General features: G+C 37.1%; 1 protein-coding gene across 18 annotated transcripts in view; it reads left to right on the plus strand.

Moving 5' to 3' along the window:
• The window catches only part of BAZ2B (bromodomain adjacent to zinc finger domain 2B), a 400,154-nt gene that overhangs the window by 267,082 nt on the left and 117,419 nt on the right, over nt 1-15,653 (plus strand). For 16 of the 18 annotated variants that reach the window (XM_043894803.1, XM_043894804.1, XM_043894812.1 and 13 more), the window contains 4 exons: nt 1,937-2,104; nt 3,021-3,214; nt 12,973-13,173; nt 13,489-13,884. In XM_043894803.1, coding sequence (XP_043750738.1) covers nt 1,937-2,104; nt 3,021-3,214; nt 12,973-13,173; nt 13,489-13,884 — 959 coding nt within the window. The remainder of the gene's footprint in view (nt 1-1,936; nt 2,105-3,020; nt 3,215-12,972; nt 13,174-13,488; nt 13,885-15,653) is intronic. The other 2 variants (XM_043894809.1, XM_043894819.1) reach the window with 1 other exon arrangement.

Raw genomic sequence — 15,653 nt, forward strand, 5'->3', positions numbered from 1 at the left:
TCCTTATTTTGTAAATTTCATTTATCAGCAAGGTAGTTTGTGACTAAGTTTTTTTTTTTCTTAATTTGAAAAAGAAATAAGTTCATACTTAACAAAAATTGTTATTTCCCATGAAATATTAGACATTTGTGAAGCTTGTTTTCAGAAGTACTACCATTTTCATCTTTTTATTTGATCTTATTTACTTGAATTTATAACATGTACATTTTCCAGTTGTGTTTTTTTTTCTAATCTCTGTTGTGTGCTTATTTATCATTGACATTCTAAAGTACATTTTTATGTTTTTTTTCTGAGAATGATTATGTCTAAAATATTTGAGTCTTATTATACTTTGATTACCTTACCAATTTCTTGGTTGTTTACAAAGTCTGAACCTTCAACTATATTGCTTTAATTATAGACTCTATTTTAAGTAATATGAATATTTCAGGAAACTGGTATTTCCTTTTTTATCAGCTAAATAGAACCAAGTTTTCAAACCTATAAATAGCAATAGATTCCGGCTGTGCTGATACAAGCCCCAAAAACATAGTTTTTCTTTCTATCTAAATACAGTTCTTTCATCTTAACAGTAGATAAATGATTGATAGTTTTGTATAGTTATTCTTGGTTCAGTTCCCATCATTCAGGCACTGCTGAATATACATTGGTGTCATTTCACTAGCAGCGACTTCCTGCAGTGCAGTAGAATAGCTTTTGCAGTTTTCTGCTTATACTGTTTTTTAGACATTTCAGAATGTCAGTTACCATGAACATTTCACTTTCTTTTAAGCTAGACTTTTGTCTTTAGATAATGAAGGTGCACATAACTTTACATGTTGTTTTAATGAAGAGATGTTCTTAGAAAAGCTTTCAAGATCATATAATACAATACATTGACAATGCTGAATTTTCCCATACTCTATTATTGGGATTTTTCCTCTAATTTTTTGTGATTATCAAGTCTATGAAAAATGTACCATACCTCTTGGAAGATCAGCCTGAAAGGTAGTAACTGACTTGGTAATCTAGCTGGTTAGCCATTTGGAAAGTATTCTTTCCAAGATTTTAGATGGGGCAATATAAGACTGTCCTTTGATTTATTTCAGATTTCTTCTTAATCTTAACCCTTCCCTAAATAATGTATTCTATAAAATGGGCTTCTCTCATTTTATAACAGTTTTAACTAAAAGCCACTGTTTGAATAGCTAAATTGCATTCAATGATAAGACATTATTATCTGTAATTTATAAGAGGCAGTATAAATAAAATTCAGGCTTTTAAAATTAACTTTAAGGAAAAAAACTTTATGTAAGTCTTTTATAGTTTAATGTGGCAACTTGTTTTTGGAAATTCTTGAAGCACTTTTCATTTTTTAGACCAAAAAAAAAAAGATATAGACATTTTCTTCCATAAATGTATTCAGGATATGCTGAAAAACAGTGGTGTTTGTATTATTATTTAAACCATTAGATTTATCAAAGCCAGATTTTTGTTGTATGTAATTTAAGGAAATTCTTAACATAGATTGTAGATGGTTGCCTTACATTCTAAGGTTTTAATATAGATTAAAATAATCTTAAATACTCTTTCTTTGCTAATTTAGAAAAATTATGATGTAAGTCATCAAAGAGTTAAATAGTTCTTTAATATTAATTTCAATGTTCCCATTTTATTTTAAAAACTATAGACTACCCTTGTTCTTCATAAACTTGAATTAATAGAAGCTGCTAAGTGAAGAACCTTGGATACTGTCTTAACGAGCAGAATGATGAATGTATAACTTATAATCAGTTATTTTTTAATTAGAAAGATGATCAGAACTATGTGTAATTCAGCAATTCTGTTCCAAGAAAAACCCTGAAAATTTTTTTCAGTAAGAAAATATAAAAAGCACTGTTAAATTAACTAGAAAGTTAATCCAAATATTTTTGCTTGTTTGGTGTTTGGCTTTGAGGTGCAGAATGGTGGCGAGCAACAGATGTTCATACACGTGCAGGGGCAACCTTCTTTCCACCGTTACTGGGAATTCCACCACTGTTTGCTCCTCCAGCCCAGAATCATGATTCTTCTTCATTCCATTCAAGAACTTCTGGAAAAAGTAATCGAAATGGTCCTGAAAAAGGTATCCATGTTAACTTGAGTGAAGTATTATCCTTCATTTCAGTAACCATTTTCAGTAGAGTTCAGATTTAGAAACAGTTATAAAGCATTGTGCTAGACACTTTCACATTGTCTTGCTTAATCTTTATAATAACTCTGCGAGATTGAAACTGTTCCGTGTTTTGCAGTCAAGATTAAATAAATTATTTAAGAAAGTACTGTTTACATGTTGACATTGCATAGCAGAATTTAACCCAGGTTTTAACTCCCAACTCCACTGCTTTTCCTCTGTATCTCATTACCTCCCTTATGTTGCTCAATAAAATACATTACTTCTTCTGTAATTAAGCATTAAATTTATATGTTAGCACACCTTTTTTATTTTACATTTTCATTAATATTTCATAGTTGATAACTGTTTTTAGAATACATTTGCAAACTATAATACCATTTTTGATGGTTTATTATTATCTTTCTTTTCATTTAGGTAGATATTTGGGAGTTTGCCCCGAAAGAGGGAATAGTTGTATATAATTACTTTTCTAAAGTTTTTTTAATTGAAGTAAAATTCACATAAATGTAAAATTCACCATTTTAATCAGAACACTTCAGTGACATTTAAGGCACTAATAGTGTTGTGCAACAGCCACCTCTATCTAGTTTCAACACATTTTCATCACCCCAAAAGGAAACTTCATACCAATTTCTCCCTCTTATTTCCTCTCTCAGTCTCTGGCAACCACTAACTTGCCCTCTTTCTCTATAGATGTACCTGTTGTGAATATCTCATATAGATGGAATCATACAGTTTGTGTCTGGTTTATTTCACTTTTCATAATGTTTTAAAGTCATCCCCATTGTAACATATGCCATTATTTCATTCCTTTTTATGCTGAATAACATTCTCTTGTATAAACATATTTATTTTTACTTTCAAGGTGTAAATGGATCAATAAATGGAAACAGTACATCATCTGTATCTGGTATCAACACATCTGTACTGTCCACTACTGCTTCAAGTTCTGTGGGACAAACTAAAACTATAAGCTCAGGTGGAGGAAACAGAAAATGTAATCAGGAACAAAACAAAACCCAGCCTTTGGATGCTAGAGCTGACAAAATCAAAGATAAGGTAAGTTAACCTTCAGAGGACAAATATAACATATCTACATAAGCATTCTAAAGATCAAAGCACCTAAATCTATGGAATAATTTTTTCTGATTTACCAAACCCTGTTTTTATAGATGTTTATTTTTATTGAGTAGTTTTAGTATTAAACATCTAAAAAATTAAAAATATCAGCACCAGTATCCATAACACAAATAGTCATCATTCAGTTCAGTTCAGTCACTCACTCGTATCCAACTCTTTGGAACTGCATGGACTGCAGCATGCCAGGACTCCCTGTCCATCGCCAGCTCTCAGAGTTTACTCAAACTCATGTCCATTGAGTCAGTGATGCCATCCAACCATTTTATCCTCTGTCATCCCCTTCTCCTCCTGCCTTCAATCTTTCCCAGCATCAGGGTCTTTTCAAATGAGTCAGCTCTTCACATCAGGTGGCCAAAGTATTGGAGTTTCAGCTTCAGCATCAGTCCTTCCAATAAACATTCAGGACTGATCTTCTTCAGGATGGACTGGTTGGATCTCCTTGCAGTCCAAGGGACTTTCAAGAGTCTTCTCCAACACCACAATTCAAAAGCATCAATTCTTCGGCACTCAGCTTTCTTTATAGTCCAGCTCTCACATCCATAGATGACTACTGGAAAAACCATACCTTTGACTAGACAGACCTTTGTTGGCAAAGTAATGTCTTTGCTTTTTAAAGTGCTGTCTAGGTTGGTCATAGCTTTTCTTCCAAAGAGCAAACATCTTTTCAACTCATGGCTGCAGTGATTCTGGAGCCCAAGAAAATAAAGTCTGCCACTGTTTCCACTGTTTACCCATCTATTTGCCATGAAGTGATGGGACCAGATGCCATGATCTTAGTTTTCTGAATGTTGAGTTTTAAGCCAACATTTTGACTCTCCTCTTTGACTTTGATCAAAGGTTCTTAAGTTCTTCTTCGCTTTCTGCCATAAACGTGGTGTCATCTTCATGTCTGAGGTTATTGATATTTCTCCCAGCAATCTTGATTCCAGCTTATGCTTCATCCAGCCCAGCGTTTCTCATGATGTACTCTGCATGTAAGTTAAATAAGCAGGGTGACAATATACAGCCTTGACATACTCCTTTCCTGATTTCGAACCAGTCCATTGTTCCATGTCCAGTTCTAACTGTTCCTTCCTGACCTGCATACAGATTTTTTAAGAGGCATGTCAGGTGGTCTGGTATTCCCATCTCATTAAGAATTTTCCACAGTTTGTTATGAGCCACACAGTCAAAGGCTTTGGCATAGTCAATAAAGTAGAAGTTTTTCTGGAACTTTCTTGCTTTTTCGATGATCCAGCGGATGTTGGCATTTGATCTCTGGTTCCTCTGCCATTTCTAAATCCATCTTGAACATCTGGAAGTTCACAGTTCATGTACTGTTGAGGTCTGACTTGGAGCATTTTGAGCATTACTTTGCTAGCGTATGAAATGAGTGCAATTGTGTGGTAGTTTGAGCATTCTTTGACATTGACTTTCTTTGGGATTAGAATGAAAACTGAGCTTTTCCAGTCCTGTGATCACTTCTGAGTTTTCCAAATTTGCTGGCATATTGAGTGCAGCACTTTCACAGCATCAACTTTTAGGATTTTAAATAGCTCACTGGAATTCCATCACCTCCACTAACTTTGTAGTGACGCTTCTTCAGGCCGACTTGACTTTGCATTCACATTCCAGGATGTCTGGCTCTAGGTGAGTGATCACACCATCGTGATTATCTGGGTCATGAAGATCTTTTTTGTATAGTTCTGTGTATTCTTGCCACCTCTTCTTAATTCTACTTCTGTTAGGTCCATACCATTTCTGTCCTTTATTGTGCCCATCTTTGCATGAAATGTCCCTTGTTATCTCTGATTTTCTTCAAGAGATCTCTAGTCTTTCCCACTCTATTGTCTTCCTCTATTTCTTTGCATTGACCACTGAGGAAGGCTTTCTTATCTCTCCTGGCTATAGTTTGGAACTCTGCATTCAAATGGGTATATCGTTCCTTTTCTCCTTTGCCTTAGGCTTTTCTTCTTTTCTCAGCTATTTGTAAGGCATCCTCAGACATCCATTTTGCCTTTTTGCATTTCTTTTTCTTGGGGGATGGTCTTGATCCCTGCCTCTTGTACAGTGTCACAAACCTCTGTCCATCGTTCTTCAGGCACTCTGTCTATCAGATCTAATCCCTTGAATCTATTTGTCACTTCCACTGGATAATCATAAGGGATTTGATTTAGATCATACCTGAATGGTCTAGTGGCTTTCCCTGCTTCTTCAGTTTAAGTCTGAATTTAGCAATAAGCAGTTCATGGTCTGAGCCACAGTCAGCCCCCAATCTTGCTTTTACTGACTGTATAAGGCTTCTCCATCTTTGGCTGCAAAGAATATAATCAATGTAATTTCGGTGTTGACCATCTGGTGATGTCCATGTGTAGAGTCTTCTCTTGTGTAGTTGGAAGAGGGTGTTTGCTATGACTAGTGCATTCTGTTGGCAAAACTCCATTAGCCTTTGCCCTGCTTCATTCTGTACTCCAAGGCCAAATTTGCCTATTACTTCTTGTATTTCTTGACTACCTACTTTGTCATTCCAGTTCCCTGTAATGAAAAGGACATCTTTTTTGGGTGTTAGTTCTAGAAGGTCTTGTAGGTCTTCATAGAACCGTTCACCTTCAGCTTCTTTAGCATTATTGGTTGGGGCATAGACTTGGATTACTGTGATATTGAATGATTGATTAAATCCAAGTACTGCATTTTGGACTCTTTTGTTGACTATGGGGGCTACTCCATTTCTTCTAAGGGATTCTTGCCCACAGTAGTAGATAGAATGGTCATCTGAGTTAAATTCACCCATTCCAGTCCATTTTAGTTCACTGCTTCCTAAAATGTCGATTTTCATCCTTGCCATCTCCTGTTTGACCACTTCTAGTTTACCTTGATTCATGGCCCTAACATTCCAGGTTCCTATGCAATATTGCTCTTTACAGCATCAGACTTTACTTCCATCACCAGTCACATCCACAACTGGGTGTTGTTTTTGCTTTGGCTCCGTCTGTTCATTCTTTCTGGAGTTAGTTCTCCACTAATCTCCAGTAGCATATTGGGCACCTACTGACCTGGGGAGTTCATCTTTTAGTGGCTTATCTTTTTGCCTTTTCATGCTGTTCATGGGGTTCTCAAGGCAAGAATACTGAAGTGGTTTGCCATTCCCTTCTCCAGTGGACCACGTTTTGTTGGAACTCTCCACCATGACCCATCCGTCTTGGGTGGCCCTACTCAACATGGCTCATAGCTTGATTGAGTTAGACAAGGCTGCATTCAGATTGGTTAGTTTTCTGAGATTGTGGTTTTCAGTCTGTCTGCCCTCTGATGGATAAGGGTAAGAGGCTTAAGGAAGCTTCCTGATGGGAGAGACTGACTGAGGGGAAAACTGAGTCTTGTTCTGATGGGCAGGGCCATGCTCAGTAAATCTTTAATCCAATTTTCTGTTGATGGGTGGGGCTGTGTTCCCTCCCTGTTATTTACCTGGGGCCAAACTTTAGTGGAGGTAATGAAGATTAATGGTGACCTTCAAAAGGTCCCACGCATGCACTGCTCCACTCAGTGCCCTCCAGCCCTGCAGCAGGCCACTGCTGACCCACGCCTCTGCTGGAGACACCTGGACCTCATGGCCAAATCTGGGTCAGTCTCTCTTGGGGTCACTGCTCCTTTCTCCTGGGTCTTGGTGCGTACAAGGCTCTGTGCCCTCCAAGAGTCTGATTCCCCAGCCCTGTGTAAGTTCTGGCAGCTCTATGGTGGGGTTAAGGGCCACCTCATAGATAAGGTTTATTGGGAAGTTAACATATACCAGTTCTGCTGTAATTGCTTTGCATATAATATCGATTTTAGCCCTCCCTATACCCCTAATGAGGTAGGTGCTATTATTATAAATCGAGAAAGAGTCCTCAAGTAGTTGGCCATTAAGTGGTTAGGATATGAAGTCAGGCAGGTTGACTCCACCACCCATGCTTTCGTAAAACAAAAACAAGAAACTATTTATTATGGAAATTTTCAAAATGCATAATAGACAGAATAGTATAATTATTTGTGTACCCAATATTCAATTTTAGCAGTTACCGTTCATGGTCAATTTTATTTCATCATAACCCCAACTGTGCAGGTTAGCAATTTAATACTTCTCAGCTCTGAATTCTCCTTTGCCAGTTGGCACAATATTAGACCTTGCAAGTAGAGGGTCCTGGAGAAACACTGGAAGAGGAAAGGGCTTCTCTTCTTGGTTCAGGTGTTCTCTTCTTGGTCTTATGCTGTAGCTGCCAGTGAATAGCTTCCTCGCCAGCTGGCAGCTGTACTGCCACTTGTGTTCAATAGACCCAGTAGTGCACACCATTTAGTGAGTTTCACTGATATCCCAGCAGGCAGCTTATTAGTGAGTTTTGATAGCATGCCTGTGGTTAGTTTTCTAGCTAATTTTTCTGCACCCCACTCGTAGATCCCTAGCAAGTTTTTCTGGCACTCCAGCAGGTGGTATTTCCTGTGTGCCAACGTTGATCTATGATGCTTCGTGAATTTCTCTGCCATCCAGTGGGCAATAGTCACATCCTTTCCAACAAATACTCCTGCTTGGACCTCCTGACTAAACTTGTTTGCTATAGAAGCAGTATCAGGAATAGGGTGATATTGTACAGATTGCACATAGTAAATTCACTCCAGCATTCTAGACACTATGTCTTTGGATTTCCTCTTCTGCATTGTCCTAGGGAAGTTGTGACACTTAAGCTCTGCTAAATATAGTCCACCACTGTGTCCAGATTTCATTCACCCTACTAAGTAAGCTGAGAGACCTCCAGCTATGTGAACCAACACATTATACCCAGAATTTCTAGTAAGTGCACCTGTATAAGTGTATTTGAACTGCTTCCATTTGTAATTTCTTCTTGAGTGAGAAGTCTTGGTTTATTCTGAGTTCAAGCCCTAGCATCCGCTACAAACATTTTGGAAAGACAGATAATAACTAGAACATTGCCTTTTTGTCTACATTTTATAAAAACCATTCTCAGGGCCTGACATTTCTGAGGGCAGCGAGTCAAAAGTTTGTGATCCTATTATACAGAGTGAAGTGAGTCAGAAAGAGAAAGATAAATACAGTATTCTAACACATATATATGGAATCTAGAAAAATGGTACTGAAGAATTTATTTACAGGGCAACAGTGGAGAAACCGACATAGAGAATAGACTTATGGACATGGGGGAAGAGGAGGGGAGGGTGAGATGTATGGAAAGAGTAACATGGAAACTTTCATTACCATATATAAAATAGATAGCCAACTGGAATTTGCTGTATGGCTCAGGGAACTCAAATAGGGGCTCTGTATTAACCCAGAAGAGTGGGATTGGGGGGGAGTTTCAAAAGGGAGGGGATATATGTATACCTATGGCCGATTCACGTTGAGGTTTGACAGAAAACAGCAAAATTCTGTAAAGCAATTATCCTTCAATAAAAAATAAATTAATTAAAAAAAAGTTTGTGATCCTGTAACATCACTTTCTCTATTATCTCAGCTATAATATGAGGGGATTGAGAAGCTTCTGACACCACATTAAGAGCATGTAATATATCTAGTGCCTGCACAATGTGCAAAGCAAGACTTTGGAGGAATGGATATGAAACAGATTCTGTCCTTCGTTCTAGTAAGGAATCTGTAATGACATTCCTAGGGCTTCCCTGGTGGCTCTGATGGTAAAGAATCTGCCTGCAATGTGGGAAACCTGGGTTCGTTCCCTGAGTCAGGAAGATCCCCTGGAGGAGGGCATGGCAACCCACTCTAGTATTCTTGCCTGGAGAATCCCTATTGGACAGAGGAGCCTGGTGGGCTACTATCCACAGGGTCTCTAAGAGTCGGACATGACTGAGCGACTAAGCACAGCACACTGACATTCCTAAACAAAATAAGTGAAGGTAAAGTGGAAAATATTTCCAGGAGCAGCTATTAACAACTTACAGAGGTACCTATTTAATGATATAAGGAAAGAAATTCTGGGTACCATAGGGGTGTCTTGGAGTAGGAAATGACAACCCATTCCAGTATTCTTGCCTGGAAAATTCTATGGACAGAGAAGACTTGTGGGCTACAGTCCCATAGGTTGCAAAGAGCAACTGAGCATAGGGGTGTCTGTTCATGTCTACATAGGAGTGTCACTAGAGAGACTGACTGTCAGTGTGAAGGGTGCTAGAACTTAAGATTTCAGAAGAGTACTTCTAGATATCAATAATACATGGTCTGGAATGAATCTGTGTTGGTGGGTTGTTCAAGTATAATGAAGATGAAGGGAGCTGAAACTAAAAAAGAAAATCCTATACCTTTTTACCCCGTATTTTCAGTTTTAAAAACTTAAAAAAAGAACTACTTCATCAGCTCTTTTCATGTGAAGTTTGAAAAGTGTTCAGCTAATTTTGATAATTCCTCCTAGAAGGCAGGGTTACTTATATCAGTGAAGCTCACTTGAAATCATTAAGTCTAATTCCCTACATGTATTTTCAGAATAAATACAGGTATTTTAAATTTAACAAAGTAAGTCAATAGAGACTAAAATATACAAACATAAAGCCTATTGAGAAAAAAATAAATAAGACAATTCAGGGTTAAGTTCCACTCTTGTTGCCATACAAGTTATTGTTACCACAGCAACCATAACAGTCTTATAAAAACACAAGTGATTTTTTTATCACTTTAAATATCATGTTATCCCTCTCTGTAATAGTTTTCTCTCTTACTCAGAATAAAATCTCTGCCATGGCCTGTAAGACCCTGCGTGGTCTGACCCCTGCCGGTCCATCAAGCCTTATTTCCTGTGGTTCTTTCCCAGGAAGAGAGAAGTTTCTGTGCTCTAGAGGTCTGGCTAACTTTTCCACTCTTTGAACATGTCAAACTTGTTTTCAGCTCATGGCTTTTCCCTTTGCTGTTTCTCATCTTGAAAGGCTCTTTTATCTTTCTAGGATGGGCTCTTGCTGTCCATTTAGGTCTCAACTGAAAAGAATCTTACCTGACAATTACATCTACATCTTCATCCCACCACCAGCACATACTGTCTATCCAATTATCTTGTTTTAGTCCTGGTATTTATCACTAAAAACCCTTACTTACATTGTTTGTTAATTCTCTTCTCCCTGTTCCCATGACAGCAGAGTTGCTATCTGTATGTCACACCCTTGTATCCTCAGAGACTAGAACAACTCTGCCTGGTACAGAATAGTCTTGAATATGTATTTGTTTTGCTATTGAAAGAAATAAATACCCAGGGAAATGAAAGTTCAAGGAGAGAGTTCTGAAAAGCTTTCCTAGAATGGGTAGGGAGCTGCTGCTGTTGCTAAGTCGCTGTAGGGGGGAAAGGGAGTAATTAGTAAAATCTCCTTTGATTATTTTTTATGAATCTAAGAAGACTTATTTTTAAAATATTTAAATGACAGAAAAAAGACATACTACCTAATTGTAAAAATTCAAAAGAACCACTCGCCCCCACATATACATTAATAGGGACTAAGATGAAATTGGTGATACTGAAACTCAGTTTTCTATCTTTCCCTAATACGTGGACTTGTCTACTCACATCTACTTTTTCTTTTTAACGCAGCGACTAAATTTGTTATAAAACAGACTCTTTGCATACTGTCAGAGTGTGCTCTGCAAAGACCACCTGCATCAGAATCATATTAAGTGCTTGTTAATGCAGATCCCTGTGCCTTGTTTAGAATTGGGATCCAGGAATCTGCTGGCTACAGCAAGTTCTACAAGTGAATATTTTATGTCCCTGAAGCTTTAGAACTCTTACCTCTCGACCCACTCTCGAGGAGTGTAGGACCATCTGTCATAACAACTGTAGATGAAAACTACACAGATTGCTTGGACAATGAAATGGGAGTTGTTGTTGTTGTTGTTGTTTCTTTTTTTTTTCCTGCTGAATCAGGGTAGCTCCCTTATTCCCTTCCTTCCTTGGTTTCTTCTAAAACTGAAAGTGGTAACTTCAGTTTAGGTTCCTTACAGTTTTCATAGTCTTGCTATGCGTGTGTGCCTATATACTCAGTCGTGTCTGACTCTTTGCAGTGCTGTGGACTGCAGCCCACCAAGCTCTTCTGTCCATGGAATTTCCTACTTCAGGGGATCTTCCTAATCCAGGGATCAAACCCAAGTCTCCTGCATTGTTAGGAGGATTCTTTACCTCTGCACTACCTAGGAAGCCCATACATACTTAGAGACTCAAAACAGATTTTGGTTGCAAAGAAAGAACTGTTTCTCTGCCCCCAAAATGGTAGGCTTAACATTACTCTATTAGTATTATTTCCCTTTAATCTCTGCTTTGGTCTTTCTCATCCTGTGATTTCCCTTATTTCAAATCCCTTTCTGCTTTACTGTAAGGGAAAGAGCTCAGGGAATGATGAGACTATTAGCTTATTGAAGGGTATGTCTGTGCCACTTTGGAGCAGTTAACACAGTATCATGGCAAGCAGAATATAACAGGAGTGACTCTCTTCACACATATAGTTTATATGATTTACATAAAGTTTCAGAAGACACAAAGGAAAGTATATGCTTGCCATCTGAAACTATGGCTTCAAAACCTGGCCTCCTCTTGTAGAGGTGTATTATTATCTTTTATTCCCAAACCCCATAGTTATGAAAGGCTTCATTCCTTCTAAAGCCATAACTTGTGTAATTCGTTGCTTTTGTAATTCGTTGCTGATTTTTCTCTATTTTTTCTACCAGCAAACACTATAGAAATGTTCTGAAATAACTTTGTAGTCAGTCTTGTTGCTTTGTTGTTTTGACATTTATCCCTTTTAGTCTTCCTATTGGCAGAATTTTAACTTTTTCATTATTGTATAGTTATTTAATTACAGTTTATCTCATTATTTTTCCTCTTTTTATCCACTACCATTGTCTGTCCTTTAAACACAAAACTTTCCTTTTATATGACCTCAGGTCCCTTTTCAGCTTTGAATTTTCTTTGTCCTGTAGGGTCTTAAATGTTCCAGAAATTAATCTCTCTATCATATTTTTCTGTCTTTTCTGATGTGGAAATATACAAAACTGAAATTCCTTGACGCTTAACTAAAGCCACTCTTGAAGCCTTTTTCTGCCTGTTTTATCTTCTCTACAATACTTTTTACTGTATGGAATTATTTGCTTTTAAAATAATCATCTGTCTAGTCTATCACCACCACCACCACCACCACCACTGAAATGTAAGTTTTCAGAAGGCAGAGACTCTATCATAGACTTTATTGTAGTCCAGCACCTAGAAAGGTGTGTTTGTCTACTGATTCACTGTCTACACAAAGAAAGATTAAAGCTAAATGTAGAACTCAATGTGCATATCTGGAACTGTTGTTTTCTTTATCATAACTGGAATGATCTTTCTGTAAATTGCTTTTTTACTCTGTCATACATTTTGAAGCATGGCAGTCATATGAGAGTGTACATATGTATATATTTATTACACATATACATACTACATTGTATACTGTTTTCAATATTCTATACATGACAGATGTCACACTTTTTTACTGGAGATTCCTGTCAGATAAGTTAATGTGATCAGTTTTTTTAATAATTACTTTTGAAACATGTGGCTTTTTACTTTTTTCTAAAATGACACTTTGAGGTTGAAAATATCATTTAAGAATTAAAGGAGCATACCTCTTACTGAAACTTGAATTTTTTCCAAAAAGAAAAATCTTATTAAAAAAATCTTGTCTTTATCCAGAAGCCAAGGAAGAAAGCTATGGAAAGTTCTAGCAACAGTGATAGTGATTCAGGCACGTCATCAGACACGTCAAGTGAAGGCATTAGTAGTAGTGATTCAGATGACCTAGAGGAAGATGAAGAAGAAGATCAAAGTATTGAAGAAAGTGAAGATGATGATTCTGATTCAGAGACTGAAGCACAGCAGAAAAGTAACAACCAGGTAGGTATAAATCATTTCATTGGGTGGTATCTGCACATTATTCATATTTAGGAATTAACTGGCTCCTCTTAACTCTCAAAGTCTATATAGTTTAAAGTTTATTATGCCTTTAGTTCTTCCTTTTGCACAAGAACAAAAAGGAGATAGAGAAACATTTTTAAAGGGACATTTTGTGAATTTTTTAGTGAACTTTATATATTTATCAATCATTAGAAACACTTTTTTAAGGTACCCTTTTTCTCCCCCATGATTTACTGCTTGATGTTCTTTGTTTTAACAGATATTAAGAAGTTGCCTTTTAATTTGTATCTACAGGTGCTATTACATGGTGTTTCAGACCCAAAAGCAGAAGGACAGAAAGCAACTGAAAAAGCCCAGGAAAAAAGAATTCACCAGCCATTACCTCTTGTGTCTGAATCCCAGACTCACTCATCATTCCAATCCCAGCAGAAGCAGCCTCAGGTTTTGTCACAGCAGCTTCCATTTATTTTCCAAAGCTCTCAGGCAAAGGAGGAATCTGTGAACAAACACACAAGTGTAATACAGTCTACGGGATTGGTGTCCAATGTGAAACCTTTATCTTTGGTAAATCAAGCCAAAAAGGAAACTTACATGAAACTCATAGTTCCTTCTCCTGATGTACTTAAAGCAGGGAATAAAAATACCTCTGAAGAATCTAGTTCTTTGACCAGTGAATTGCGTTCCAAACGGGTGAGTTAAAAATAATTTATAGAAGAATTTTATTATTAGACAAAGAGCTCTTATATAGTCTTACAATGTTTAAGTTTAAACTGAATTCTACCCTTAAATTTATACTTTCTTAGTCACCAGGAATAGAATATTCACACCAGAAAACTAAATTTCTGTGATTTTATATTTACCTACACACCTGTTTAATATACTTTCGTAAACGCAATCTTGTCATTTTTCCTAGGCTTAATAATTTAGCAGTAAGAAGATAAATATATTTGCACTGGACACTTCACAGTTACTTTTGTTTAGAATCAATTTCTTTTTTTTCTAATATTAGTATATTCTTTTTTAAAGAAATGAACTCTTAAATAATTTACTTTTATAGTTCTATAATTTATCAATTTTAAGTAAAAAAATCCTTTCTAAGAATTGTTTTCCTCTACCATTCTTAATGAATTATACAAAACACAAAAAATTTTGAGTAAATTTACTTATACAAACACTAGAACCACTCATCAGAAATTTTTTTCATATTTATTTTTTTTCTGTTAATTTTATATTATTGTATAGTCTACAGTCATATGTTCAGAAGAATTCTAGTAATTAAATGACCAGTGCTTTTTATTCTTGAACTTACCCAGACTGGAGAAAAAATATTCTGTTTGAACACAGTCGCCTGACTTTTATTTATAAAAACCATCATTAGGCATCCTAATCATTGGAAAAGACTTACTGTTTTGCCAACCATTCATTATTTTAAGTGCTGCATATATATTTAGTTATTGGATAATGACATCTGTTAAGTGCCGCTAATAATATCATGTACATATTCACATGGTCAAATTGAGATTCGTATGACCTAACTCACCCAAGATCACATGCTAGTTGGTGATGGAGCTGGAATTCAAACTTAGACTCTGTAACACTAGAGTCCTTGTTTTTAATCACTATGATAGGCTGCCTTTCTTGCTCCAAAAAAAAAATCACGATGTCCTGTCCATTGACTCTATTTTTTAAATTAATTTTTATTGGAGTATATAGTTGATTTATAATGCTGTGTTAATTTCTGCTGTACAGCAAAGTAAATCAGCTATACATATACACATATCTCCTCTTTTTTGGATTCCCTTCCCATTTAGGTCACCACAGAGTTCATAAAGTTCCCTGTGCTATATAGTAGGTTCTCACTAGTTATCCAGAGAAGGCAATGGCACCCCACTCCAGTACTCTTGCCTGGAGAATCCCGTGGACAGAGGAGCCTGGTGGGCTGCAGTCCATGGGGTTGCTGGGAGTCAGACAGGACTGAGCGACTTCACTTTTACTTTTCACTTTCACACATTGAAGAAGGAAATGGCAACCCACTCCAGTGTTCTTGCCTGGAGAATCCCAGGGTTGGGGGAGCCTGGTGGGCTGCCATCTCTGGGGTCACACAGAGTCAGACATGACTGAAGCGACTTAGCAGCAGCAGCAGCATTAGTTATCTATTTTATACACAGTAATGTATATGTGTCAATCCCAATCTCCCAGTTCATCCCACCTGCCCTCCCCCCATGGTATCCATATGTTTTTTACAGTGAAGAATTTGATGTGAAAGTGAAAGTCACTCAGTCGTGTCTGACTCTTTGTGACCCCATGGACTATACAGTCCATGGAATTCTCCAGGCCAGAATACTGGAGTACGTTTACCAGCTGAGCCACAAGGGAAGCCCAGGAATACTGGAGTGGGTAACCTATCCCTTCTCTAGCGGATCTTCCTGACCCAGGAATCGAACCAGGGTCTCCTGCAT

The sequence above is a fragment of the Cervus elaphus genome, chromosome 33 (assembly GCF_910594005.1).
Source record: "Cervus elaphus chromosome 33, mCerEla1.1, whole genome shotgun sequence".
NCBI lineage: Eukaryota > Metazoa > Chordata > Mammalia > Artiodactyla > Cervidae > Cervus > Cervus elaphus.